This window comes from Phaethon aethereus, assembly GCF_964289735.1.
Source record: "Phaethon aethereus genome assembly, chromosome: 4".
In the NCBI taxonomy this organism is placed as follows: Eukaryota; Metazoa; Chordata; class Aves; order Phaethontiformes; family Phaethontidae; genus Phaethon; species Phaethon aethereus.
In genome coordinates this window covers 26176882-26202053 of record NC_138578.1, presented here as the reverse complement: position 1 = coordinate 26202053, position 25172 = coordinate 26176882, and the positions used below count along the sequence as shown (strand labels likewise).

At 57.5% G+C, this 25172-nt stretch overlaps 1 protein-coding gene across 2 annotated transcripts; it reads right to left on the bottom strand.

The window, feature by feature from the left end:
* Positions 1-7723: 7723 nt before the first annotated feature.
* PITX2 (paired like homeodomain 2) lies at positions 7724-18064 on the bottom strand (the record flags this gene model as incomplete). Of its 2 annotated transcripts, XM_081998757.1 has the most annotated exons (4): positions 7724-8287; positions 9959-10164; positions 10909-11178; positions 18019-18064. In XM_081998757.1, the coding sequence occupies 4 exons, from the start codon at positions 18062-18064 to the stop codon at positions 7724-7726; spliced, it is 1086 nt and encodes a 361-aa protein (XP_081854883.1). The 2 variants fall into 2 exon arrangements, with proteins under 2 accessions (XP_081854883.1, XP_081854884.1); XM_081998758.1 differs by lacking the exon at positions 10909-11178.
* Positions 18065-25172: the final 7108 nt, after the last annotated feature.

Here is a 25172-nt window from a genome sequence, read left to right as displayed (position 1 = left end):
GCTGCTTCTCAGGGTAATTAATATCCCTTTTGGTGGGGGGGGAAGCCTAAACCACCCCTGTCAGTGGGAGCCATTTTCCCTGCTCTGTATTGGGGGCTGATGTCTCGAACAGCACCTCAGGTGCATGGACCCGGACTTAAAAAAATGGCCTGTGCTATGAAACGTCCCCCCCCACGTCCTTTGCTCAGACTCGCTGAGCCACAGCTGTTGACATGCGAGAACTGCTGTCGCCCTGATCGTGTCACGCCGACATTATTTGTCAGGGATGTTGCCGGTCACCCACTGATTACAAGCTAAAGTCTCTGACCTCCTGGCTCAGCCAGCAGTTACAAGTACATCAAGTAGGACAAAGGTGTCCCTTAACATCCAAATAAACCATGAGAATAAAGCCCGACTGCGTGTTGGTGTTAACAAAACACATGGAGTATTTTTATCTCTGGAAAGCTATTTCCTATTTGTTAGACTACTTGAAACTGCTTCCAAGTCCCCATTTGATGTTACTCGCATTCATATATTTTATGTGTCTTGTTTTCATTTTCCAAACATGTTTATTAAAAAATGTTCTCAGAGTAATGGCCCTTGTGGTAGGAATTTCTGTTTTGGGGGAAGAATAGCAGAGTTGGAGGTTTTTGCCAGCAGGATGTGAAAGCTGAAGGAAATAACAATGACTGGGGCTAGAGATTTGTCACAGGGAGTTAGAACGCGAAAATTTACAGTCTGGCCATGAGACAGTCCAGGCTAAAGCCATGAATTTATAGGAAGCATTGCCAAAAGCTGGATATCATTATTTTAATCAAACTCTGTTTTACTTTGCTCGAAAAAAATGCAAATTGCCAGAGACTCTGGCTCCACAGATAGAGGAGAAAAGGGCAGAAGAGCCACCTCTGTCTCTGCTGCTCTTTCCATCCCAGCTGAGGAGTGGGAAGCACGCGTGACCTTCCCTGGAGAAATCATGGGAATTCAACCGCCCTGAGCTTCATAGGGAGAGTTTCTGCTCGCTTGGGAACTCTCCTCACACTCAGCACTGCCAGCTCCGGCTCTGCTGACTTCAAAGGAGCACCGAAAGGGCTGGGACCCGCTCTCACACCGACACGCCGTCCTCCAGCCTGGCAAGAAAGCCCTTCATTCCTTAGCTCTGCATCCACCAAAGCGAGTGCAAGAATTTGCAGCTCAGGAGGTTGAAAACAACTGCATAGGTACAGGGCTTGTAGGTCCCTGCTCCTCTCCAGATAACGCAGCCTTGAAAGCGCCCAGCAAGGATTTTCATAAAGGAAAGGCTTTATGTTCCTTTATGCTTGTATTGTCCCAGTGACCTTAATTGTTGGTGGGTTTTTTAATTGAATGGGAGAAACTTCTCTTCACTTTTATCTTAACAGTGCAAGGTCTGGATCTGCTGGAAAATTACTTGTGAGACCTCTGGATCTCTTATTTGCACAGAAGTAGCCTCTTAAATTTATTGCTTTACATATGGCCACAATCCAGCAAATCACTCAAGCATGTGGATAACTGTAAGCATGGAAGCAGTCCCCTGCGAGCCAGCGGAACTACCACCACACTAAATACACGCATCAAGTGGTGAGCCCAGCTCCACCCTCGCGTTTTCCCTGAGTGCTGCCATTTCTACACACACACACATACCCAGCCGGCCAGGCGCTTGTTCCTCGAGGTCCTTTCAAATTGCATGGATCTTTGGTCGCGGATTTAAACTGTGGGGCTGCATTGATTGCCGCACGCTCATCGATCCTTGCCCGTGCCAACCCACCGAGGCTGCGCAGCGCTGCGATCCCTCGGGATTAAATATTCTTCCTTTTTTTCCCTTTAATCTGGAGTAAAATACATAACGAATTTGCAGAGGGGAGGCCTACTGGGTTTTATAGGACCTTGCTGCCATATATGAGTATCTCTTCTTATCGCACAGAGAGGGACGGTCCCCCGGGACGTCTGGGGGCCGCTCCACCTTGGCTGGCCCCGGAGGCAGTGGGCTCCTGCCGCCCGGCAGGGGCTAAGGGGTCTGTCCCGCTTGTTCTTCCTCCCTTCCCGCAGTTTGGGGGAAGCGGGGCGGCACCTCGGGTGTGCCCCCGGGGGTCCCCACTCTCTTCCCTGGGGAGAGCCTGCATCCCGCCTGCTCCGGGCTGCCCGCACTGCCCTCCCCCCGCGGCAGGCGGGACCGGGGTTAGGACCGCAGGAGGCCGGCGGGATTTCGGGAGAGGGAGAAGGGGGGAGACGAGGGGGTGGCAAATACTCCGTAGCGACGGTGAGACGTGAAGCCGAGCGCACTAAGTGCATACCAAGATTTATAGGTGGACTTTACAGGACGTTTTACTACAACCTGGGAGATGATTCATTTTTTATAGGTAGCGCGTTACACCGCGGGGCCGCTCCAGCCGGTTAATGTTCAACGCGGGCCGGGCAGGGAGGTGGCACAAGCCCGCGGCCAGGGACTGCCCCGCGGCCCGGCTTGGCGGAGGTGGGGGAAAAGCCTTAAAAAAAGGGTCAGGCGGAAGGAGAGAGTGGAGGGCGATCACGCTCCCCCCCACACCCGCTCCAATCAGGGCGTAGGGTTTCACCGATGCGGTCTGTGCGTGGACAGCCCCTGCGTGGCCGTGGAGGGCTACAGCCCGGCGGAGGATCCCTCATCCGCGGGGCAGCGGCTCCAGGCAGAGCCCACGCAGCGCTCTTGCTGTGCGCGAACACGTGCGGGTATATATGTGCATGTCGTGTATATATATATATATACACACATATACACGTATGTATATATATATATATGCGGCACTTACACACACACACGGCTCCTTCCCGCGGCCCGGGCAGGGGGCTGAGGCCGAAGGGCTCCCGGCTTTTCCTCACTGCCGGAGCGAGGCACCCGCGGGCTCCCGCTCCCGGGTGGGCCGCTGGGGGCCTGGTGGGTTTGGTTTTTTTCTCTCCTTTCCCCGCCCGCGGGGCTGGGCCCGCCTCGGTCCCGGTACTCCGGGGCTTTGCGGGGCTCTACCTGCCCGAGCGGCCCGGCCGCCCGCTCCCCGCGTGGGGTCAGGCCCGGGCTCCTCCCGAGGCGGTGCGGTGGGACATGACCTGTCCCCACCTCGGTCACGCTACCTTCCTCCCGTGGGGCTGAAGCCTGTGAGGGCGCGAGCCCGCCCCCCGAGCAGGCAGGGCCGGCCCCCTTCCCGCTTTGGCCCTCCGCAGCCCTCCTCCGCCTTTCGGGGCAGCCGCGGGGAGCAAACAAGCCACCCCTCGCCCCCGAAACCACGAACCGACCGGGGGGCACCCGTGCGGCAGCGGCCGAGCGCCGGCCCGCAGGGCGCGGAGCTCCCCGCGCAGGGGCGCGGAGCAGCGGCGGGGCTGAGCCCGCTCCAGCCCCGCGGCTCGGCCCGGCGCAAGCGGGGGCCGAGCTGGCGAAAAGCGCCTCAGCCCCCTCCCCCGCCTTTTTTTTTTAATTAAAAGGGGGGGAAAAAAAAAGGCCTCGACACTAAAAATTCGCAGGAGAGGGTTTCCTTCATTTGCTCTCTGTTCTCTGCCGAGAAGATGCAGGCGACTGGAGAAATCATTCCAGAAACGGCTCGTGTTTAGAAAATTTCACATTTAGCAGTTAGTCCGGCGTCGTACGGAGCTCCGAGGGTGTAAATCCTTCCTAGTTCCTGGATGATTGACTGCTACAGTCCCTCGGGTGCGCAATATTGAGACCCACAAGGTACTCAAGCAGGCATTTCGCAAAGGGGAATTATATGCCCCGAAAAGGCGCAGGTACGAGCCGTGAGGCGGTCCCCTCACCTCTCTCTTTGGCTTGAACCGGGGTGTGCGATCCTCCCACCCCACCCGCAACCCGCTCCGCGCCCGCGCAGCGGTGGCCGCGGGAGACAGTGGGCTGCGGGACTTGCCCCACGGCGCGACAAAACGGCTTTAGGGGAGAAAAAAAAAAACAAAAACCAACCTTTCCCGGGCTCAGATGTCAACTATTTTCCCAAGGACGTTATTTCCCTCCAAAAATGCTGATGCATCTCATAAGGGAAAAATAAAATAAAATAAAATAAAATAAAATAAAATAAAATAAAATAAAATAAAATAAAATACTCTTTTATTTTATAGGTATAAACAAATGTACAGGTATGTAAAGAGCGGTGCCGGGCTGTTTTAGGAAGGCACACGCGGATGAGCGCACACGTACAAAAAAGCAATGCAAAGCGAGGGCAGAGGGAAGTGCGCAGAAAATCAGCCGAGGGACATATATATATATCTATATCGATATTTACGTTTTAATTTTCACCTTGGCGAGGCGCGGCGGTGCGGCAGCTCGAAGTGCGAGAAGGCAGTCCCCGGGAACAAAAGAGAGGAGCCGGGACACGGCCCCCGACCCGCGGGGGACTGCGCAGCGGCTGCGCGGGCCGGGGCCGGCGGGGGCCGTGGATTGGGATGTGGATTGGGATGTGGATTGGGATGTGGATTGGGATGTGGATGGGAGGCAGACGGCGCTGCCCGCTCGCACGCCCGGCGCGGGGAGCCGCGCAGCAGGCGGCCCGGAGCGGCCTCCCCGAGGGCCGGGGTGAACCGGGGGGGCGAGCCCGCAGTTTCAGCCCTCTCCTCCCTCCGCTTCTCCAAAAAGGTATTTTGCAAATTCCACGTTTCGTTGTGGTTTTTTTTCCGACACCCCCCCCCGCCCCCTCCCCGTCTCTACGGCCTCCATTGTTCCAGGTTCCCACTGCCACCGCCGATACGGGGAAGGAAAGCCCCCGGAAAACGAACAAAAAAAAAAAAAAGAAAAAAAGAAAAAAAGAAAACCCACGACCCAAGATTTTGATTTACGACCTAATCAAAACATTATATCTTTGGTCAAGTGGCGCAGAAAAATGATGACCCTCAAGGCTTCAGCTAGGGGGAGAAAGAGAAATTCAGATTACACTCGGAGTGATTTATGTCCTCTCTGAGCGGTCACGTTGATTTTTCATCGTTTGAGCCATTACACAGTAGAGTGGAAAACTCTGATCCGATATTTTTTGGTCCGGAAACGGTATATATTATTCTGCTAAGCGTATATGCGTATACTATATATTTTATATATATATCTTTTCTGCACGCACACACATATTCTAAATATATACGCGGACACTTTTTATATATATAAAAATATAAATATATATGTAAAAGAGAGGACTATAAATAAGCAGTGCCACAGAGAAGAAAGGAAAGCCGAAAAGAGCGTGCAAAACACCGTGCCGATACCCGCAGCCATCCGCCCGCTGATTTCCAAGCCCGTCCCGCCGAGAGGGTTTGGGCAGAAAAAGCACCCGCGTTTCTGCGGCTTCCCCGACCCCCGAGGGGGGCTCAGCCCCACGCCGGAGTCGCCCCCAGCCCTTCCACCCGCAGCCCACCGAGGAGGAGGAGGAGAAGGAGGAGGAAGGGGGACATTTTTGGAAACCCCTGGCACTCACCCGGGTGAGGTGTTGACACGGTGCGGAAAAACCGAGGGGAGCAGCGTTAGGTCGGGGCGGCGGCGAGGCCCGGCACGCCAGGGATGGGCTGCCCGCCTTTCTCCCGCCCCGAGCACGGACCTCGTTTCACCGACCCCCTGGCAACAAGACACAGAGGAAAAGAAAACAGAAAAACGGGTAAAAAAAACCCAACAAAAACAACAACAACAACAACAAAAAATAACACAACCGAGAGCGGAGAAAAAAAAATCAAATTATTAAAAAAGGGGGGGAAAAAAATAGGGAGGCGGAAAAAAGTGAGGGCTGAGGTCGGCCCACTCCGCAAATGGGAACACGGGGGGACACCTCGCTTTCAGGTAGGGGAAGAGTTTTCCCCGTGGGTATCCGCCCGCCCGCCCGCCGGGAGAGCCGGGGGGGGGGGGGGGGGGGCCGAGGGCTCCGCGAGCGCGCAAATTGCGCGCTCCCGGAGCCCTCGGGGGGGCCCCCCCGGCTCCCCCGGCGGCTCCTCCCGGCCTCACAACACCGCGCAAAGGAGCGCGCAAAGGCCGCACCTCCCCCCGCCACCCCCCGGCGGTGAGTTTCCTCCCTTGCGCACCTCGCCGGCTAACGCGCCTGCGGAATTTCTTCCTATATCGATATCCCCGCCGGTTCCTGCTCCCTTCCTCCTTCTCCTCCTCCTCCTCCGCCAGCCCCTCCTTGCCCGCTCGGGGTGTGAGGCCATGGGGAGGGCCGAGCAGCAATTCATCTTGATTTGTTTCAATTGTCCGGCGATGGCAAAGTTATAATCCTGTATAATTTCACGAACAAGCAGGTTGAGAACGAATGGGTCGATATTATTTAAAAGCAAACACGCCGAGAGCACGACCTTTCCCTTCAACGACGTGTTGCAGCACGAAGTCGCAGGAAACTCGGGGCTAACCTCTCAACCCGCCGGGTTGCGGTGATTTTGGGCTGCTCTTTGTTTCCCTTCATGTCTGAAAGGGGGATTTGGAAATAGAAATATAATATTACGTGAAGGATCTCCCCGCTGAAGGGAGAAGGTGAGCGCAACGGGCGGCAAAGGGGACAGATTATTTTGAACAGGAGCAGTTTTTTGCCAACTGGTTTTTCTTTTCCTCTTTTTTTTTTCCCCCCTCTCCCCTCCCACCCCCTCTTTAATGTAATAAAAGCTTCCTTCACAGCGGGAGAAATTTATGTTCGAGATACAGCGACTTTGTGGCTGGTAATTCTCGAGGCCAACGATGTCAAATAATCCATTTTTTCGGGGCTGTGCGGGGGAAATAAAAGGGATCCTGCTGCACGGAAGGCAGCACGCCCAAGCTCCGCGTTTCTCAACGTTAGCGCAAGCGGTGTTGTTTTTTGGGGGGTTTTGGGGTTTTTTAACGCGAAAAAAATGCCAGCATTTACTTGCATTGCAATAAAAAGTACTGTCCTGCGTTTCCAGAGAAGGAGATCCAGTATCAGCGATCAGTCAATCACTGCAGCCCTGTTACCGCTGCGCAGCTTGGCTCAGTAAATAAAAATCCAGACAAAAGTGTATGCTGTATATTTTACTCCCATGAAATAAAACACATTTTTTTTCATGTTTGCTGAAAAGTAAAACAGTAATATCGTACGAAATGTTATACACAGGGCATGTTTTACATTGCAATATCCGAAACATCATTGCATCCACCAGAGGTACTATTCTAAAACTGATATTCACACAATGGATTTTTTTTTTTAATAATTATATGTTAGAAACATACAGTGTCGCATTTAGTATATACATTCCCTTGCTCGCAAGCGAAAAAATCCTAATCGCTTCTGTGTAACATGCTTTATTTTAAAGCCTAACCTTTTAAAAACACTGTTGTGATATTACTAACAACTGCTTTTATAAAATTAATTTGACATTTCGATATATATACATCCTTTCAGTCATTTTTATGTTAACAATGCTAAACTTAAAAAATAACAAGCTTATAGTAACATTAAAATGTCATATCATATCCAGTCAAACATTTGTCCATATATATATATATATATGTCCTTGTAACTGCTGAAATACTCTTAGTGAAAGAAAGATCTCAGAATCTGTAGGAGGTCCTTTGAAAACAAAGGAACTATCTTATTTCAGTGGTTTCCTCCTTTTTTTTTCCTCCTCTCTCTCTTTTTCCCCCCTCTCTCCCTCTCTGTGCCTCTGCCTGATTTTTCCTGCTTGCTTTCTCTCTAGTGCCCATTACTTTCTAGTGTAATTCTCAGTCTCTGCGGGAAGTGGGGAGGGATTCCCATGCAGTGTTTCCTACTCGGGTGTCTCACACGGGTCTGTCCACCGCATACTGGCAAGCGCTCAGGTTGGAAGCGGGGTTCTGCACACTGGCATAGCCAAAACTGGAGTGCTGCTTGGCTTTAAGTCTCAGACTCGCCAAGCTCGAGTTACATGTGTCCCTATAAACATACGGAGGTGTTGGAGGAGCATAAGGACAGGCTGGCGTCGGCACCGCAGAATTCAGGGAGGGATTGCTCAAGTTGTTCAAGTTATTCAGGCTGTTGAGGCTGGAGCCAGGGACCCCGGTGACCGCAGAGGGCACCATGCTTGAAGACATACTCATGGAGGAGATGGAGTTTGGAGGGGAGAACATGCTCTGAGAAGACAGAGGGTTGACATTCATGGAGTTGAAGAAAGGAAAACTTTTGGTGGAGAGGGAAGCGGAGGTCAGCCCCTTGGCTGCCCAGTTGTTGTACGAGTAGCCGGGGTACATGTCGTCGTAGGGCTGCATGAGGCCGTTAAACTGTGGACCGAAGCCGTTTTTGCAAAGCTCGGCTTGCTGGTTCCTTTCTCTCTTTCTCCATTTGGCTCTGCGGTTCTTGAACCAAACCTTTGGAAGCGGGGGGAGAGGGAGGGAAGAGGGGGGGGGAGATGGGAGACGCCAGTTAGTCAGGAACCGCCATCGCAGCCCTCCACCAGCGCTCGGAGCAACAGCCGAGTGTGTCCCTATATCCATACACAAGTGTGTACGTACACCTATATACACACATCTCCCGGTTCACCGCCTCCTCCGCGGAGCCCGGCGCTGGGTCGGGGCAGCGACGCGCTGCCGGGGCCGCCGCGCACCCCCGCGCCCCGGCGAGGCAGGGCCGGGGCAGCGCCATCCCCCCGCACCCCCACCGCGTGATTTGCGGTGCTCTAAGCCGCACCGCACAGAGGCCAACGCTTCCTTCTGTCGCTTTATTTACACCATCCCCCCCCCGTTTCTCTCCTTTTCTTTCTTTCTTCCCCCCCTTCCTTGGCTTCCTCCACACTGGAGCCATCCAGAGGAAATACAAAAGTGCAAAAGCGAAGGCAAAACGCCTGGAAACCCGCGGAATTTTAAGGCGATGTTTCCTATTACGGGGACGTAGGGGGAAGCCAGCAACTAATAAATCCTTGCTTCAGTTTGTTAAAGCTACAAGTTCCTCCAGCGCTAAAGGTTCCAGAGCCGAAAACCACCTTCTAAACAAACTTGTTCGACTGCTCTTTAGCGAAAAAAAAGGGGGGGGGGGGGGGAAGAGAATAAACAAAATTTCGCCATTTAACAACGTGCTAAATGGGATCGAAGGGACCCTCCCCGCAGACAATGAGGAAAACATGCCCTTTCCCAATCCACATCTGGGGGTCTGACCCGCCGGGCAGCCGCCAGCAGCAGCCTTACCCTGTGTATTGGAGCCCCCTGGCCGAGCCAGGCCGGGGCCGCCCGGACACCACGGGGACGGGCCCCGACTGGCTCCACCGCCCCGACTGAAACCAACTCGCCCCCCAGAAAAAGGCGCCGCGACCAACACCGCTCCGTGCTCCGGCGAGGCAGCAGCCCCGGCCGGGCCCCGCTCCCCGCCGTGGGGCTGCCCCGGCCCCGCGGGCTGCTGCCACCGGCTCCCACCGCCTCGCTTTCCTCAAGCAGCCGCGGGGAGAGGATTTATGGAGGATTTCCGAAAATCTGGGGTTTCTGCCCGTTTGGAGGCCTTTTTTGGTGGGTGTCCCTCCCCCCGCGCGGCGTTTACACGCGAGCAAGGTCCGGCCACGGTATCTCTGCAGCGCCGTGATGGTCCCATAAATCTCAGAGGGGGGGAAAGGGCGGAGAGAGACGCTCGTCGAATTGGGAAACCAAAAGAAGGAGCAAATGCAAGGAAGGGCACGTCGGGAGTGCCTCGGAGTGAAGTAAAAGCCCTTGTGTATTTTACATCTTTTTCTCATTAGAGTCAGCGCAGGTTGCAGCCTGTTCCAAGTTGCTTTCTTGGCTAGTGTTTTCATTAGCGTTTCGATCAAAAGGAGCAGGACGCGTTGCACGGTGAGGGCGAAACGTGCAGCAAACCATATTCCGGAGAGACAGAGATCCCAATCTGTCTCGCTTTGACAGAAATGTCCTCCTCTGCCCCGCTTTTCTGCAAAGGCTCTGCAGTTTGCGTACAAACCGAAATCGAAAGCAGCTGCAAACATTTCAGCCCTCCCTCCCCTTTCCATCCCCCTCCCCGACCCTCGCTGCTCGGAGACGGGGTGTCGTGTCGCGACTTACCCGAACCCTGGCCTCGGTGAGGTTGGTCCAGACGGCGATCTCCTCCCGGGTGGACATGTCCGGGTAGCGATTCCGCTGGAAGGTGGCCTCCAGCTCCTGCAGCTGCTGGCTGGTGAAGTGAGTCCGCTGCCGCCGCTGCCGCTTCTTCTTGGAGGGGTCCTCGGGCCCCGCATCCTCGCTCTTGCTCTGCTGGCTCTTATCTTTCTCTGTAATGGGGGAAACAACAACAAAACCAAAACAACAAAGAGGAAAAACGAGGGCGCCTCAGCCTCCGACGCCTCCTCTCCGGCTCCCGGGGAAGGGCTCGTCCCCAGAGCGGCCGGGGCCCGCGGACTGCCCCTGACGATTAACGATTAACCATTAACCCGCCCGGCCCCTCCGCGCCCCGCGGGCACCCACGGGTGGGCTCCTCCAGGAGGAACAGCCACCGCCGGGGGGAGAGGGACGGAGCGGCCCCTCCGCCTGTCTGTGTGCAGGTCTTTCGCCCGTCCGCGTATGAGAGTTTTTCGGCTGCCCGTACCCGCATTGCTCTCCCGTCCGGATACGTGTGACCCGCATCATTTGCCCGCCTGTACCCATGTTATTCTCCTGCCCATATCGTGCTGTTCCTCTGCCTGTCGCCGGATCGTGCGCCCATCCGTATCCACGTCATTCGCCCGTCTATCCCCAAATCACCCGTCCGTCTATACCCATATTATCCGTCGATCTGTATCCACATTAATCGCCCATCTGCATCCTTGTCACTCGCCACCGGTGTACATGCCATTCGCCCATCCTTACACACGTCATTATCTTTCTGTACGCCGGCACACGGACACCCCACGCGAGAAAAAAAACACGAAACGGGTCTCGGCTCGGGTGCGGGGCGCTCCCGGGCAGAGGGGCGGCGGGGCTGCCGGCCGGGGCAGGGCGAGGTGGGGCGGGGGTCCCTGCCGCTCGCCCCCTCTTACCTGCGGCCTCGGGGCTGGAGGTGTCGGAGATGGTGTGCACCTCCAGCCGGTGCTTGGCGGCCTCCAGGGAGGAGCGCGCCTGCCCCGGCGCCAGCGCCGTCGCCATGGCCAGCGCGGGCGGGTGGTGGTGGCAAGATGATGAAGAGGAGGAGGAGGAGGAGGAGGAAGGTGAGGAGGAGCACAGCTTATTCCCGGCTCCCAGGCGCTCCAGGCTTAACGGGTCCTTCATGCAGTTCATCGGCAAAAGGACGCCAAAGTCTACGTGCGCGCCTGGGGGCTCGGCCGGAGGAGGTGTGCGTGTGTCTGTAGGTGTCGGTACGTATAGGAGGCGCGGCGCCCCCTCCGCGGGCGCGGAGCAGCCCCGCGGCTCCGGGGAGTCAGGGCTGCCGGGCGGCGCTCGGCTAGCGCCCGGGCGGCACGGCGAGCCCAGAAGCCCCCGCCGCCCGGGGGGGCGCGGCGGCCGCAGGCGAGCGGGCGAGTCCGGTCCTGCAAGAGCCGTCACGGCGAGGCGGTGGCTGCTGCTCCCCGACCGGCGGCCCCCGGCCCGCCGCCGGGCTCCGCGGGGCGGGGGCGGCGAGGCGCGGCGGCGCTCCGCGGGGCGCTCCTCTCCGCTGCCCGCTCATGGACCCGCGCCGCGCCGCGGCCGGCCCCGCACCGCGCCAGCTCAGCCGCCGCCCGCTCGGCCTGACATCTTAAACCGGCGGCGGCCTTCCCCGCGCCGGCGCGTCACCCGCCCCGCCCCGCCCCGCCCGCGCCCCGCCCCTCCACCGCCCGCCGCGCCCCGCCCCCGCCCCGTGCCCCGCCCCCCTAACCGGCCGTTCCCCGCGCTCTCGCGGCAGCGGCCCCGCCCGCCCCCAAAACCTGGCGCTTTTCGCCCGGTTTCCCCCGCGGGGGGCACCCGCGCCCGGAGAGCCCGGGCCTCGCCGACCGGCCCACGGAGCGCCCCGGCGGGGCGGCTCCGGGTAACGCCCGCTCCGCGCCCCTCGCCGCGCTGCCTCCCGCGCTGGTGGAGCCGCGGGGCGAGGGGCGGCAAAAGCCGGGGGCTGCAGCGCGGAGGAGGAAAGGGAGGGAGCCGCAGGCCCCGTCCCCTCGTTATGGAGGGGGCGGGAAACTAACGGGAGGGTGTCGCGGCTGGTTAGACGGCGGATCGCCGACTGGTGACAGCAGCAGCCGCGGAGCAGCCGCCGCCGTCACAGCGGAACGCCAGCGACGGCGTCAGCCGCGGCACGGCGCGCCACGGACGCGGGTTCTTCACGTCGCGCTCCGAGCAGCGAGGCAGGGCCTGTGCACCCCTGCCCCGCGGCCCGGCCTCCCTCCGCCTGCACCGGCGGCGGAGAAAACGGGGGAAAGTGGCGGGTAGCCCCCACCCCGCGCCCACGGAAGTCCCTCGCAGAGTTTGGCCAAGCCCCGTGCCGGGGCCGGGCGCCGGCACACGCATCTCGCACACGCGGCCACCCAACCAACCCCGCCTTTCTCGGGTTTGGGGGAGCGGGGGGTAGGATTTGACCCCTCGCCCACGGGCATCAGAGGGGACGGGCTGCGCTGTCCCGCCGTCCACGCTCACGGGGCCTGCTTATAGCGCGTGGGCGAGGCTGCTGTGGACCCGGGTCTGGCAGGAGGGAGGAGGAGAGGGGCTGTTTTCCAGCGGGTCTAAGACGCGAGGGCAAGGTTGCTCACCCGCGTGGGTCAGGATCTCGCGGGGCGGAGGAGCCAGTCCCCGAGGCCTGCCCCACGGAGCCGGCACTGCCCCCGCGGCGAGCCCAGGCGCGGAAAATGCAGGTTGCGCCTCTACCCCCGATCCCTCCGCGCGGCCACGGTCACCGAAAAGTTACCGAAAGCTTCCCCTTGACGTGGCCCTCCGCACCCACATCCCAGCGCCCAAACCGGTCCGTAGCCCACTCGCCCCCCGCTCCCGCGAGGGTCCCTCCGAGTCGCTGATGCTCGTTCGAGGTGCGTATCATCCCTCGCCATCTTACTTATCGCTAAATTATACATATTACTTTCGCAGCCTGTTAGTAAAGAAGGTTAAATTAATTTACATTCTGCTCATTATCTAGTGTTTAAATGACGTGTTTTTATCCCTGAGATTTGGCAAAGAATCTCTTTCCTCAGACCCCACAGCGTTTCGACGGAGACAATGCTCTTACATTTGTAGTGGATTTTAATCTGATAAGACTCTAATTTGCTTAAGTCTTTTAAATAGGGGGTTTAAAATGATTCTAGCCGTTTTCTTATTGAATTTCCTCTAATTCCCCCAAGATCATAAAGTATATGTGTAAAGTAAATATTTCCTCCCTTTGCACCGGCAGCAGATGACCTATAACTAAGTCAATATGAATCCAGCTCCATTCTGCACAATTTGTTTACCAATCATATCCCCGTTTCTTCTTAACCTCTCGCTCCCTCCCGCGGTCCCGCACCCAGAAATTGCCTCCCCCCCCAGCCTTTCCCCACGACGGGGCCGGCCGCGCTGCAAGGGGCTGTGGGAGGGGGCCCGGCCCCACGCAGGGCTTGTAACCAGCCTGCAAAGCCCTGGGGAGGGGGAGCCGGAGGGAGGGGGGACACGGTGGGATCCCCTCCCCTCCCTTCCCTTTTTTTTTCCCAGCGGGGCACTGCAGCCCTCTCGCAGGTGAGCCCTTTCCCTTTTTTTTTTTTTTCCCCTTCTTTTTTTGGCATTCATTTATTTTTAGTTAGTTTGGGGAAATGCTGCCCTTTTTTTCCGCCGCGACTAGAAACGAAAAGTCCCTCCCGCCTCCTGCGCGGTGCAGGGCGCTTTTTACGCGCTTTAAGGCGCTCGCAGGTCTCAGCGCCGGTGCCCGCCCCGCCGCCTCCCTCTCTATCCCCGGACACTCGGCGGGGGCAAGTTGGTCCCCAAAAGAGGGGCACAGCAGCGTCCCGGGCCCCGGTGGCCCAAAGGGAGGGGGTACCACCATTTCCTTACAGGCCTTTGATTAAAACTCCCCCACCCCGGGCAGAAGGGGAGCCACCAGGCGGCATTAGTTGTCATGGTGACCATAAATCACGTAAATCCAAAAATACCCACCTATAATCTGAGATGAAGCTTTTATTTCCCGAGTGAAATAATATTTTAAAAGCTGTCAGCCAACAGAAAAACAACCTAATTGTAGTCACCCAAGTAATATATTAGCGGTAAAGGTTTCAATTAAAATGTCAAAAGTGGGTTTTTTTATTTTTCCTCTTTTTTTTTTTTTTTCTTACTGGAAGCTCCCATCCCCTTTGGGGCTCGGGACCTGGCCGCGAAGCCGCCCCGGCCGGTTCACCCGCGTACCGGTTGTCCGCGCCTGCTGCGCAGGACTGCCACCCACTCAAAAAAAAAAAAAAAAAAAACATCAACTATTTGGGGGAATTTCCCCCGTTCCCCTTCCGCCCGGAGCTGCAAGGTTTGCCGGGGACGCGCCCCGGTGGGCCGGAGGGCATCCGCCGGCTGAGAAAAATGAGGATTCGGGGCTGCTCCCCAACCCGCTCCACCTTTTGCCGTTCCTTTTTAATTTTTTTTTTTTTTTTTTTTTTTTTTTCCCGTCCCAGAGGGTGTTTTTCGGATCCCCGGTGCGGGGTCGGGAGCTGGGCGGCTCGGCGCGGGGGGGCAGACCTACTGCGGGTATTTATTTTCCCACTTTTCCTTTATCTCCTTACGGGATCGTTGTTTCTAGGCGTAATACTCTCCTAAACGGATAAATCGGTTCTTACGCAGAGTCTCCAGCTAGTCCTGTTGTCTTTTACCTTTGGCTTGTTGTCTTTCGCCTATCTCGGATTACCGGGTATTCTCCTCGATGAAGAGCCATTAATTACCCATTCAGTCAATATTGGGAAGACTACAGAGCTTTTTACGTGGGATTAAGACGACATCAGCTCGTTCCGTTAGTATATTCCTGCTCACGAATACGCTTTCGTTATACATTTAGTTTTCCCTGGAGCGAGGCTAACAACTGCTGCATGTATTATTCTCAGACGACGACGCGGGGAACAACAACAACAAAAAATTATACATCCGAAGCGCAATAAATAACTTTTAATTTGCGCTTAGCGGGGGCTGCGGGAAGAGGCGCGCAGGGGCTGCGCACCCGCGGAGTGCCTCCGCCCCTGCCAGGGGAGAGCCCGGCTCCAGTGGTCGCGGCTCCAGGGACAAATTTGGCCACGCTATGTGGCGGGGAGGGGGTGCCTCTGCGACCCCCCGGCTCCCCCGCCCCGGCTCCGCCTCAGTCGCCCCCCACCCGTGCCCGCTCCCTCCAGCGGGGCGGAGGCTGCGCCCCCACCTCCTCCCGGAGCTAGGGAAAAAAAAAAAAAGGCACCAGGGACCTTGGCTTTGCACGCTGCCGTCTCTTCAGCTGATCTGGACGGAAAGCTGCATCAGCGCTGGGGTTTAGGTTTTGACAAAAAAAAAAAAAAAAGTTAAATTGTGGAATATTCAGACGAAAGAATAATTTCTTTTTTTTTTTTTAAGAGTTGAAACAATCAATTCGTGACGCTGAAGGATGATATGGGGCGGAATGTAATTTCAACGTTTTATGTTGGCGGCTGCTGTTTCGGCAATACCCAGATTATCGATTACAGGAAAGGATTCCTTAAGTAGAATTCACACAGCAAACGAATTGTATAGATTATATGTATATATACACACTTATACACACAAATACTTTAAGCATCCTCCCGCCCTGTATAAAAAATATTCGACTAAACCCACCAGCAGCCATTTACGCGTGCTGTGGGGCTGTGGAAACCTGTGTTGAAATTTTCCTAATTTTGTGGGACTGGTCACCCAGCAGCGGTTTTCCCCTCTCCCTGGGTCAACATGATACCCGCCGGGCTGCGTTTGACACTCCAGGCTGCAATAATATTTCCATACTTTCCAATTGCTTTTCCCCGGTGTCGCCACAGACCCATTTCTTCTGGAATAACCCTCCCTTCCCCGCGGGAACCCAAGGCGCCCGTGTCGTTTTGCGGGGTCTCCCACTGAATTTCGTTTCCTCCTTTCACGGGAGCATCGACCCGACCAAACACTCGCATTTTTTTAGTATTATTACTGATGCTGCTAGTTAGCGGCCATGCTCCTTGTGCCCACGGACGATACTTAGCTCGCCAAATTACCTGACCGCCCTCGTGATTTCCGACACGGAACTCTGACCGAGCGGGTCCCGAATAATCCCCTGCTCCGCTTCCCCGCCTCCCGCCCAGCCCGCCCCAAGCACCAGGCGTCCTGGGGAGGTAAATCCCAAAAAGCACGAAGTCCTGACGGTCAGGCAAGACAAAAACCCAACGAGCAGCGGCGCGATTTAAAGCAAATCAGAGCCAAACCCCAGCAAAACCCGCCCGAATCCCGAGGAAACACGCGTGATTTCTACGATTTGCGGGCGCCTCGGGTCTCGCCGTTATCCGTCGCACAGGGATGCGGGATCATCCCCGCATCCGCAGGGAGACATCCCCACACCCGCGGTCGTTCCGCCCTTCCCTCCCCCGTAAACGGGAAGGTTTATAATGGTCAGGCAACCCCGTGGTGCTTCTTCGGCTCGGACTTAGGTTTTAATTAATGGCATTAAAGGTGTTTAGATAGCAATTTCCCCTGCAGCCTGACGGGTAAGAACCAGGCCGGCCGATACGGTAACAAGGCAGGAAATTTTGCGTGTACTACAATAATCCGGGTTCATAATTGATGGTTAAGAAAATAACCATTTGTTTCTCGGCAGAGGAAGTAAAAGTTACCGTGTCAGGGAGCATATGTGGATATTACTTTTATAAATACTTAGTCGAATAAAGCTGACTTGGAAGGGCTCATAAATTTATTCTATCGGAGAGGTCCCCGCTTGCCCGTTAGATCGTGCGAAGGGCTTTGATTAAGACCACCTGTTCGTCGGGAGGAAAAGGCAGGGGAGGGTAAAAAGGCCTTTCTTATTTGCAAACCATATATAAAGCGATGTCACCCTTCCTTTCCACATTGTTTAACACTTATTACTGGCCGAGAGAAAAAGGGCCAGACCCTGGTAAAGCCTATTTGTGCACAATTTAATATCATGTATGTTTCCGGGATTAAAAATTATCGGCTCCTAATACCTTCGCGTTTGGAATTACCGCGGATTTTGCTCGCTAACCTTCCTTCAGCCTAAGCGTTCCTTCTCCTGGGGGTTTTGATGTCCAGCTAGCAAATCCTGCTTAAGGTCTCCCAGGGAGGGTGGACTCGGGAAGGGGACGCGGCTCCTCCTGAAATCACCGGGTGTTCTGGGAGAAATAGCGAGCTGTTTGGCCAAACAGGGTTAATACACTATTCTTACAAGGAAGTGTTTAACCACGAGACCAGGGATACGTGCATTATTAATTCACTCTAGTTTCCTGTATTATTAATTCAGGTTAATATATTTTATTTAAACAAAATTACGTTTATCTTGGATTAAACAGTCTCTCGAAATACAGAGCGCTTGTTTTCTTCTTTGTAATATGTTTGCATTGCTGTTTTCCTGGTAGGGCTCACCTACCAGACCCCCTGAAACGGGCAGGGGACGAGAAGGCAGGAGCACGCTCTGCCTGCAGTCGGGGCGCTGCGGGGGTGCCTGCCTTCTGGGGCGGGAGAGGGCTGGCGCCTCGCTTACGGCCGGCGGGGGGTCAAAAAAAAAAAAACCCACAACCAAAAAAAACCCGAGCGCGACGCTGCCGGTATCCGAAGGGCGCGCTGGCAGCGACGCTTTTTTTGGGGAGAGACACACACACGCGCGCTGGCCGCCGCGGGGGTGTCCCCGCACCGTCCTTTTTTGTCCGCCCCTTTCCCCGCGGCCGCGCATCTCCGGGCGCAAGCGGCGCCCGGGCGCAAAGCCGCGCCGCCGGCGGGCAGCAGAGGGCGCCCTGGCGCCGCGCAGGCGGGCCCGGCGCGCAGCTCCGGGTCAGCGCGGCCCGCGGAGGGGCGCGGAGGGGAGCGGAGGGGCTGCCAGGGGCACCGGGCGGCCTGTGCCCCCCCCAGCTCCCCCCTTTTGATGTTCGCCTCCTCGGCGGCGGTGGGCGATGGGGACACGGGGGCGGTCAGCGCCCCGTCTGGCTCCGCATCCGCGCACCGCAGCGCAGCGGGGCGGCGGTGCCCCCGGCCTGGCGGGCGGTGATTTCTCTTACCTAGCTGGACACAGGCGGAGACAAGTTTGCGACAGTTGGACTCCATTACCCGCTCTCTGCAAAAGATGAAGGCATCCCCGTGTTAAAACTATTATTTGGGAAGTGAAAAATAAATTCAAACAAAGAAACCCAGCCGGCCCGGGAGCCGCCCCGCCGCGATGCGGTCGGGACCCCCACCTTTTCCCGCCGATATCCGCAGGGTGCCCCTTCTCCCAGCCTCAACCTCGGGTCCCACCCGAGTCACCCCACGGGAGGCGCGCAAACCGCCGTGGCGGTTTACCGGCCCATCGCACCGCTCGGCCCTCCCTCACTCGTTATTTGGGGACGTGGAGGAAGGTCCCTGAGCCTCGCCGCCGTATGCTGCTCCAGGACGCCCCGGCCCCGGTGCCGTGGGGTGCCGTGGGGCAGCGGGCACCGGCCCCGCTCCCCGGCTGCGCCTCCCTCGGCCTGAGAGTTTGGGCAGTAAAATCGCGGGATTAGTGCCTGATTGAGATGTCTGTTCTTGAGATATTACAAAATTCATTATCACAGCTCTCTACTAACTCGATATGAAGTAACACAGATGGGATTTTATTAGTCCAGGCTTCAAATGTTTACTTATGATAATTTCGGGGGAAATTTGCATGTCACCATCATTTCGGTAATCTTTTCTCCTTCTTCTTCGCCTCTTTTTTAATGTCGGAAGCGGGCGCATTATTAGCTGGCGCTTAGAAAGGCGGCGGCGGGAGCCGAGGGGCGGCCGGGACGAGCAGCGGCGGCCGCAGCGCCCGCCGTGCGGGGCCCCGCCGCCCCGGCTGGGACCCGGGAAAAACGGGGAGCGGAGGAGGGGAGGAAGGGAAAACGAGGGGGGACACGGGAAGGTGCGGTTGTGGGGACGGCTCCGGGTCTCGCGGGAGGCGGCGGTTCCTATCGAAAGGCAAAGGACGTCCGGGAGAAGCTTCGCTCCCGCCCGCAGCTGGGCCCCGCGCACGGGCTGCGCTCCGGTGGGCTGGGAGGCGGTTAGGGGAAACCTTAATTCTTCGCCGATGGTCCTTAAAGCGGGGTAGGTCTCCGTCAAGATCAGTCCTGCATGAAAAATTCAGCTGCCCTCTCCCGCCGCCTGCCTCGCTGGCTGATTTGTCTCCCGAGTGGAGACACGCAGCTCCCCCCACGCACACGCACCGCCACCGAGGGGAAGTTTTTCCTCTCTCCCGGATCGCCGCTCTCCTCGGAGAAAAGCGCCTTTCCCGGACGGATTACGATTCCTTCCTCGCTCCCCGTTGCCCGCACTGCTCCTTCCCTTTCTCCGCTCCGCATCCTCTTTTTAATTTTTTGCTGCAAAGCCACACGACAGCGAGAAGCCTCTTCTCGTTGCCCGCAGCCCGGCCCTGACTCCGCTCCCTTTTCCAATTCTCCGAGCGCTCCTCCGCTCGCAGCTAAATGCCCCGGGCACCCCCAGACCCTGCGCCAGCCGGGCGAGCTTTCCCTTTGCCCGCGGCCTTGCGGGGCCCGCTCAGCAGCAACCTGCTCGGAGCATCCCGGCTATAACAAAAAGGCGGTGGCACACATTGGTTTTGTGGTTTCCCCCCCCCCCCCATTGGTATCTATCGCTATTCTTTCGAGGAGGGGAAAAAAAACCAAACAACAAACCCCAAAACCCAACACAACTCCCCCAAAAACAGATCCCCTGGCAAATATCTCAGCAACGGCCGAAATACTCAGGTCCGTGATTGCGGCGGGCGGGTTTTTGTCCGGGGCCGGCGGCCACTGCCGGTGCCTCTCAAACGAAAGGGGGGCTCTATGCGGGGCCTGCCCGTCCGCGGAGCGCGCAGGGACAGCCAGGCCCCGCCACTCCCCCGCGGGCGGCTGCCGGCGGGTCCCGGCCGCGAAGACCGCGGCGGGAAGGCGCTGTCTGCGCGGCCGCTCTGCGGGGCCCATTCCCCCGTGCCCGCCCCGCGGGGGAAGCCGGGGCCCCGGCACGGCGGGAAAACAGCGCGGCGGCAGCTCTCGCCGCAGCCCCGCGGGACGCGCCGCAGACGCCCGGGAGGGCAGCGGCAGCCCCCGGCCCGCCCGGCCCCGCCGCCCGGCCCGGGCTGCACAGAGCCGGGACTGGCCGCGTCCGCAGCCCCGCGCCCGTCCCGCCGACGCCCCCCGGGCCCCGCACTCACCAGGGCCGGCTGCGCTGTCCGCCCCGCCGCTGGCGCCGCTGGTGCCGCTGGTGCCGGTGCTGCCGGGGGCAGCGGGGCCGCGCCGGGCTCCTGCGCTGGCTGCGGGGCCGCGGAGCCGCCGTCGCCGCCGGCTCCCTCCTGCCCCGGCCCTCCCGCGCCCCCGCCCCGCCCCGCCCGCCTCCCCGGGCCCTGACGTCACGCCGCCGCCGCCGCCGCGGGGCCGGGCCGAGCCGGGCCGGGCGGCTCCGCGGCGCTGCGCGGCGCTCCGCGGGCGCGGCGGCTGGCGCGGAGGGGGCAAGGGGAAAGGAGAAAAGGCGGCGGCGGCGGCGCGGCGCGGGCTAGGGGTAGCCGGAGGAGCACCGAGGTGAGCCAGCAGGGCCGCGGCCCCTCCGCGCCCGCGCAGGGCGCGCCCCTCTCCGCCCCGCCCGGCTGGGGAGGGGGCGCAAGTAACTGCGGCCAAAGTTTCCCGGGCCGAGCCGGCGGCTGTCCTTGCACCAGGAGTGAAGAGGGATCGCCAGTCCGTTGCGAGAGTTCTCGGTTTCCTTTTTAACCCACCTTTTTGGTGGGTTTTTTTTGTTTGTTTGTTTGTTTTCTTTTTTGTTTTTTTCTTCCCCCCCCCCCCCCCCCCCCAATCCCGGCGCTGCTTGCTCGTGCCCGTGGTCTAGCGCAGGGCCGGGGTAGCCGAAACGCTGCCGCTCATCTCTGTTACTCGCCCTGCCTCGTTCGCGGATGACAGCAAGAAAAAGCACGACGGCAGCCTCTCTCCCTCTTTTCCCCAAACGACACCGAGCTGGCGCCAGGGGGGAATTTATTTTCGATTTTGTGATGTTTTCCGTGTTTAAGAAAATAACGAAGTCGGATATCTCTATTTAGACCAAACTAAAGCGATCGCGTTTTCTCGCAGCATTTCCGCGGCTTTGCTTATATAGAGGGACAACGCGAAAATAAAACTAGGCGCTTTCTTAACTCGGAGGCTGCACCTGATCTATTTGTGGCTATTTTTAAATCATTTCAGCCCGGAGTGAATTTTAGTTATTCGTAGGCGTGGGCAGGGGGCGAGGCGATTATTGCCGAAGGGGGAAAGCGAAGCCGTGGAAGCGGACGAGTTTTCGGCGGGCCGTGTCGGCAAGCGGCTCGGGGGAAGCCCGGCGGAGAGGGCTGCCTCCTCCCGCAGGAAAATTAAATCGTGCGGGAGTTTTTCTAGGGAGAAATCAATTGATTGTGTCGTTGGCTACCTGCGCCTCCTCTCCTTGGGAGCTCGCTGCCGGGCGAAATCCAGTTTCCCCGCGCGTCCGAGGCAGGAGCGGGAGCGAGGGGGGACTCCCGGCTCTCGCCTCGTACTGGTGTTTCTCCGGGAAAAGCGAACTACTTGCGTCGGTGCGCATCCCCCCCAGCCCCGTTGTGTTTTGGACAGGGAAAGCAAGGCAAGGTCGGCGGCGCCCTCGTTGGCAGCGCGGCCGCGGAACGGGCTTACCAGCGGCTCCGCGCCCGGCGGCATGGGCTCCGGCCGCCGCGGAGGCAGGGCGGCTGAAGTGAGCAGCTGGTGGGAAATGCAAATGGCTCCCGCAGAAACATAAGATACAGAGTGATTTTCATTCCCTCCTCGAGTGCGCGGAAGGAGCTGGACATACGTTTCACGCTCCTAATCCTTCTTTTACATTTTTAGTCATACTCCTATTAAACAACTAATTAATGCCCAGAATCACCAGGGAATACATTAGACATGCTGCCGTGGAAGAGGGGTTCCAGGGTGTCTGGAAACTATGGAGCCGACTAAATACGCGGATTTCAAAATTTCCCCGTCACCCCCCGCCCCTCTTCTGTCAAAGCAATAAATGTAATAATAGATTTCAGGGCGAGCAAAGGCCGCGGCGGGTGTATTTATAGCCGGCTCACCCCCCTCCGCCAGCTCGGTGACAACAGCTTTAAAAGCCCCGACGAGCCGAGGGCGCGTTTCCTCGGCGGGCTGAGGCGAGCAGCGGCGGCGGGCTGGCCACCGGCACCCCGGCCCGGCCGGGAGCCCTCCGGCCCGGCCCTCGGCAGGCACGCCAGCTTTCCGAACGGCTAGGAAAGAGGCCCGGGGCTGTTCCTCGCCCCGACGGGCGAAAAAGGTGTTTTCGTAAAATGCCCATCGCGACTATCCGTCCGCAGGCACCTGGCGCGGCCCGCGGCGCTGCCGACGGCGGCGGGACCCGTGTGGCTTCTCCCCGCGTGATCCCGGGTCTCGGAGTGGGCGAGCCGAAGGAGGACCCGGTCTGCTCCCCCGCTGCCGGCCCGGGAGGGTTTTGCCCAGGGATGGGGGAAGGAAAAAACCCAAAACAACCAACACGAGCAGCATCAACGACAGCAAAGGGGAAAGCACATCTGGGGGCGGCGGCTGGGGACGGAGCCGTGTTTCAGGCACCCCCCGGTTCTGGCACCGCCGCCGGCGCTGCGGGGCTGGCGGAAAAGGGAGTTTATCCTCGACAGCGTGCGGCGGGGCAGCTCGCCACCATTTACTTTCCTCGTTCCCGGATTATGGTCTCAGCCCTGGCAAGCAATCCTTCCCGCCTGCCCCCCCAGCCTCTCCTCCCGCCCCTCCGAGCGCCTTACTGACAGCAAACGAGTATGTAAATACCTATGGCTGGCTATGTTTAACACGCTCAAACATTATCGATTTGCTGGGCTGCTCGAATTTTTCCTTCCTGTCCAGATCTGCTTTCAAAATTGCACGTTCAGGCGGCTCGTCCCGATGCTACAGTACAATAATTGTTAAAAATTTAAGCGTTTCAAATGAACCCGTTGATTTGCATATAAATTAAAATTACTATGCCTTGCGTATTCCAGTGTTTTATAATCATTTCGAAATTAGCGCTTAACCACTTGAGCTAAAAGAATATATAAATGTCTGTATTGACTCGCTAATGAATTGCCTAATTAAAACGTCCCGAGGACGTCGGTCGTTACGAAGGTGGTTACACCGGGGCACGTTAGGGGTGAGGATGATGGTGCGAACCGGAGCGGCGCAACCTCCGTTAAGACGGAGTAATCTAAGCTTCACGCAGCGACTCCCGTATTTATTTTCCTTTGCTTTGATCCCTTACCCCTCTTCTATTAATTTTTTTTTTTTTTTTTTTTGGAAGGAGGAATAAAGAAGAGGAAAGGCAAATACCTCCCGGTTGGCTCCGGCGCTGCTGCCGGCCGGGGCGAGCCGGCGGGCTGGCGGGCGTGCCCGGGGATGCTCTGGGCTTGCACTTTCCCGGCAGCGACCGACTAGGGATGCTAACAGGGCACTTACCTTCCGCATGAGGCTAGGGGTAAAAAAGGTAGCTCTTCCTAGGAGAGGCAGTGCAAAGGAATGCAAGAGGTTCAGGGGGGAAGAAAAAAAAAGAAAAAGAAAAAAAAGAAGAAGAAAAAAACCCCCAGACCGGCAGTGCGAAAATCTGTAGCCTCGGGGGCTAGCCAGCAACCCCTTTCATTTCAAGCACTTATTGATTTGCTGTTGTCATCTTTGGCGACGCAGAAGGACACTTGAAAGAATTTCTGATGGGGCTCTGATCTGAGAAACGAGGTGACCTGACCGGGCTCTCACAATATTCTTAATTACCACATCAACTGCCTTAAAAATAAAAAAAAAGGAGGGGGGGAGGCAGGGGAAAAAAAGGGGGGGGGAATCTTTGACAGCAACAGAGTTTGTTTATCCGAACTTTTTTAACCACTCAGAAACTCCTCTCGCCCCCTGTTCCCGCCGCTGCAACCGCAGCCCTGTGGGTCCTCAGGTGCCCTCGCCTCCGCTCCTCGCAGCCCCCCGCTCTCGGTCCATTGGGGCAGCGACCCGGAGAGTCCGCGGGCGCGGAGCAGCCGCGGGGCCCCGCGCAGGGGCCGGTGACCAAGGCCGAGTGCACCCCCGGGCCCCGCTGTCCTTCACCCGGGCCGAGGGCAGGTCTGGGGGGCAGCCCTCCGGGGCCAGGGAGGAGAGCCTGGGAAGGGAGGTGCAGAAGACAACGTTTCAAATGCCGCTCATTGCAGAGGGGAAGGGAGAGAGGTCAGGGCGAGGGGTGTGTGTGCGCGCACACGTGTGTGCGTGTGTTACACCCCACTGGACGTGCAAGCCTGTGACTTGTCTGCAGCCAGCTCTTTTTGTGTGACATCAAAACTAGATGCATACACTTTGGGCAGTGGAGCCGAAAGGAAAATTCAGTTGAAGACATTGACACGAAAAACCTATTGTTGAAGGCACTGGAAGGCACACAGTGTTCGGTGTTTCTTGTAGACAGGCGTACAGCACTAGCGGATGACAGCAGTGCTCTTGGCTGAAGAGGAATATGCTGCCTTTGTCCCACATGGTGCGCACACACAGGCACATTCCTTCTTCTTCCTGCTCTGGCTGCTGTTTCTGCAGGACAAAGCAAACCAGCATTTATGGGCATCATCTCCCCCTCCCATGCCTTCTCTCTCTCTTTTTTCTTTCTATTTTTTTACACCCCCCCCCCCCCTTATGTGTGGTTGTTCTTTATTTTGGTGTCAGAAAGCTGAGGGACAGGATTAGCACTTATTTTGGCATCTCTGATACTGTCCACCTCGCAGCAGTGGCCGGACCCAGGCTGCGAATGCTCAGCAGGCTTTTGCTTAGCATTTTGTGCCCTTGTTAGCTTTGAAGGGGCATTGTCCTTTCTCAGCAAATGCCAATCCTGCCAGATCATGTCTCCCCGTTGAGCAGGGCTGGCGATGTCCCTGCTGTCTGTGTAGGCCACCCCTTTCCCATTTCCAATGTGTTGGCTGCTCAGCTATGGCAACCAGAACTGTCTGGTTACACCTGAGTCTTACACTCCCTGTTTAGCCTCAAAGTCTGGTTTGTAGGGTGGCAACACTTATCAGTAAGGATTAGACGGCCTAGCACTTGTTTTCAAGCCTCATTGTATGGCTTCAGTCACTTGTGACTAGACTTTTCAGTCCATAGCTTGCTCGTATCCTGTATCCAGCACAGTATACTTAACATGTCTATCTTGTCCCTACATGCCTGACACT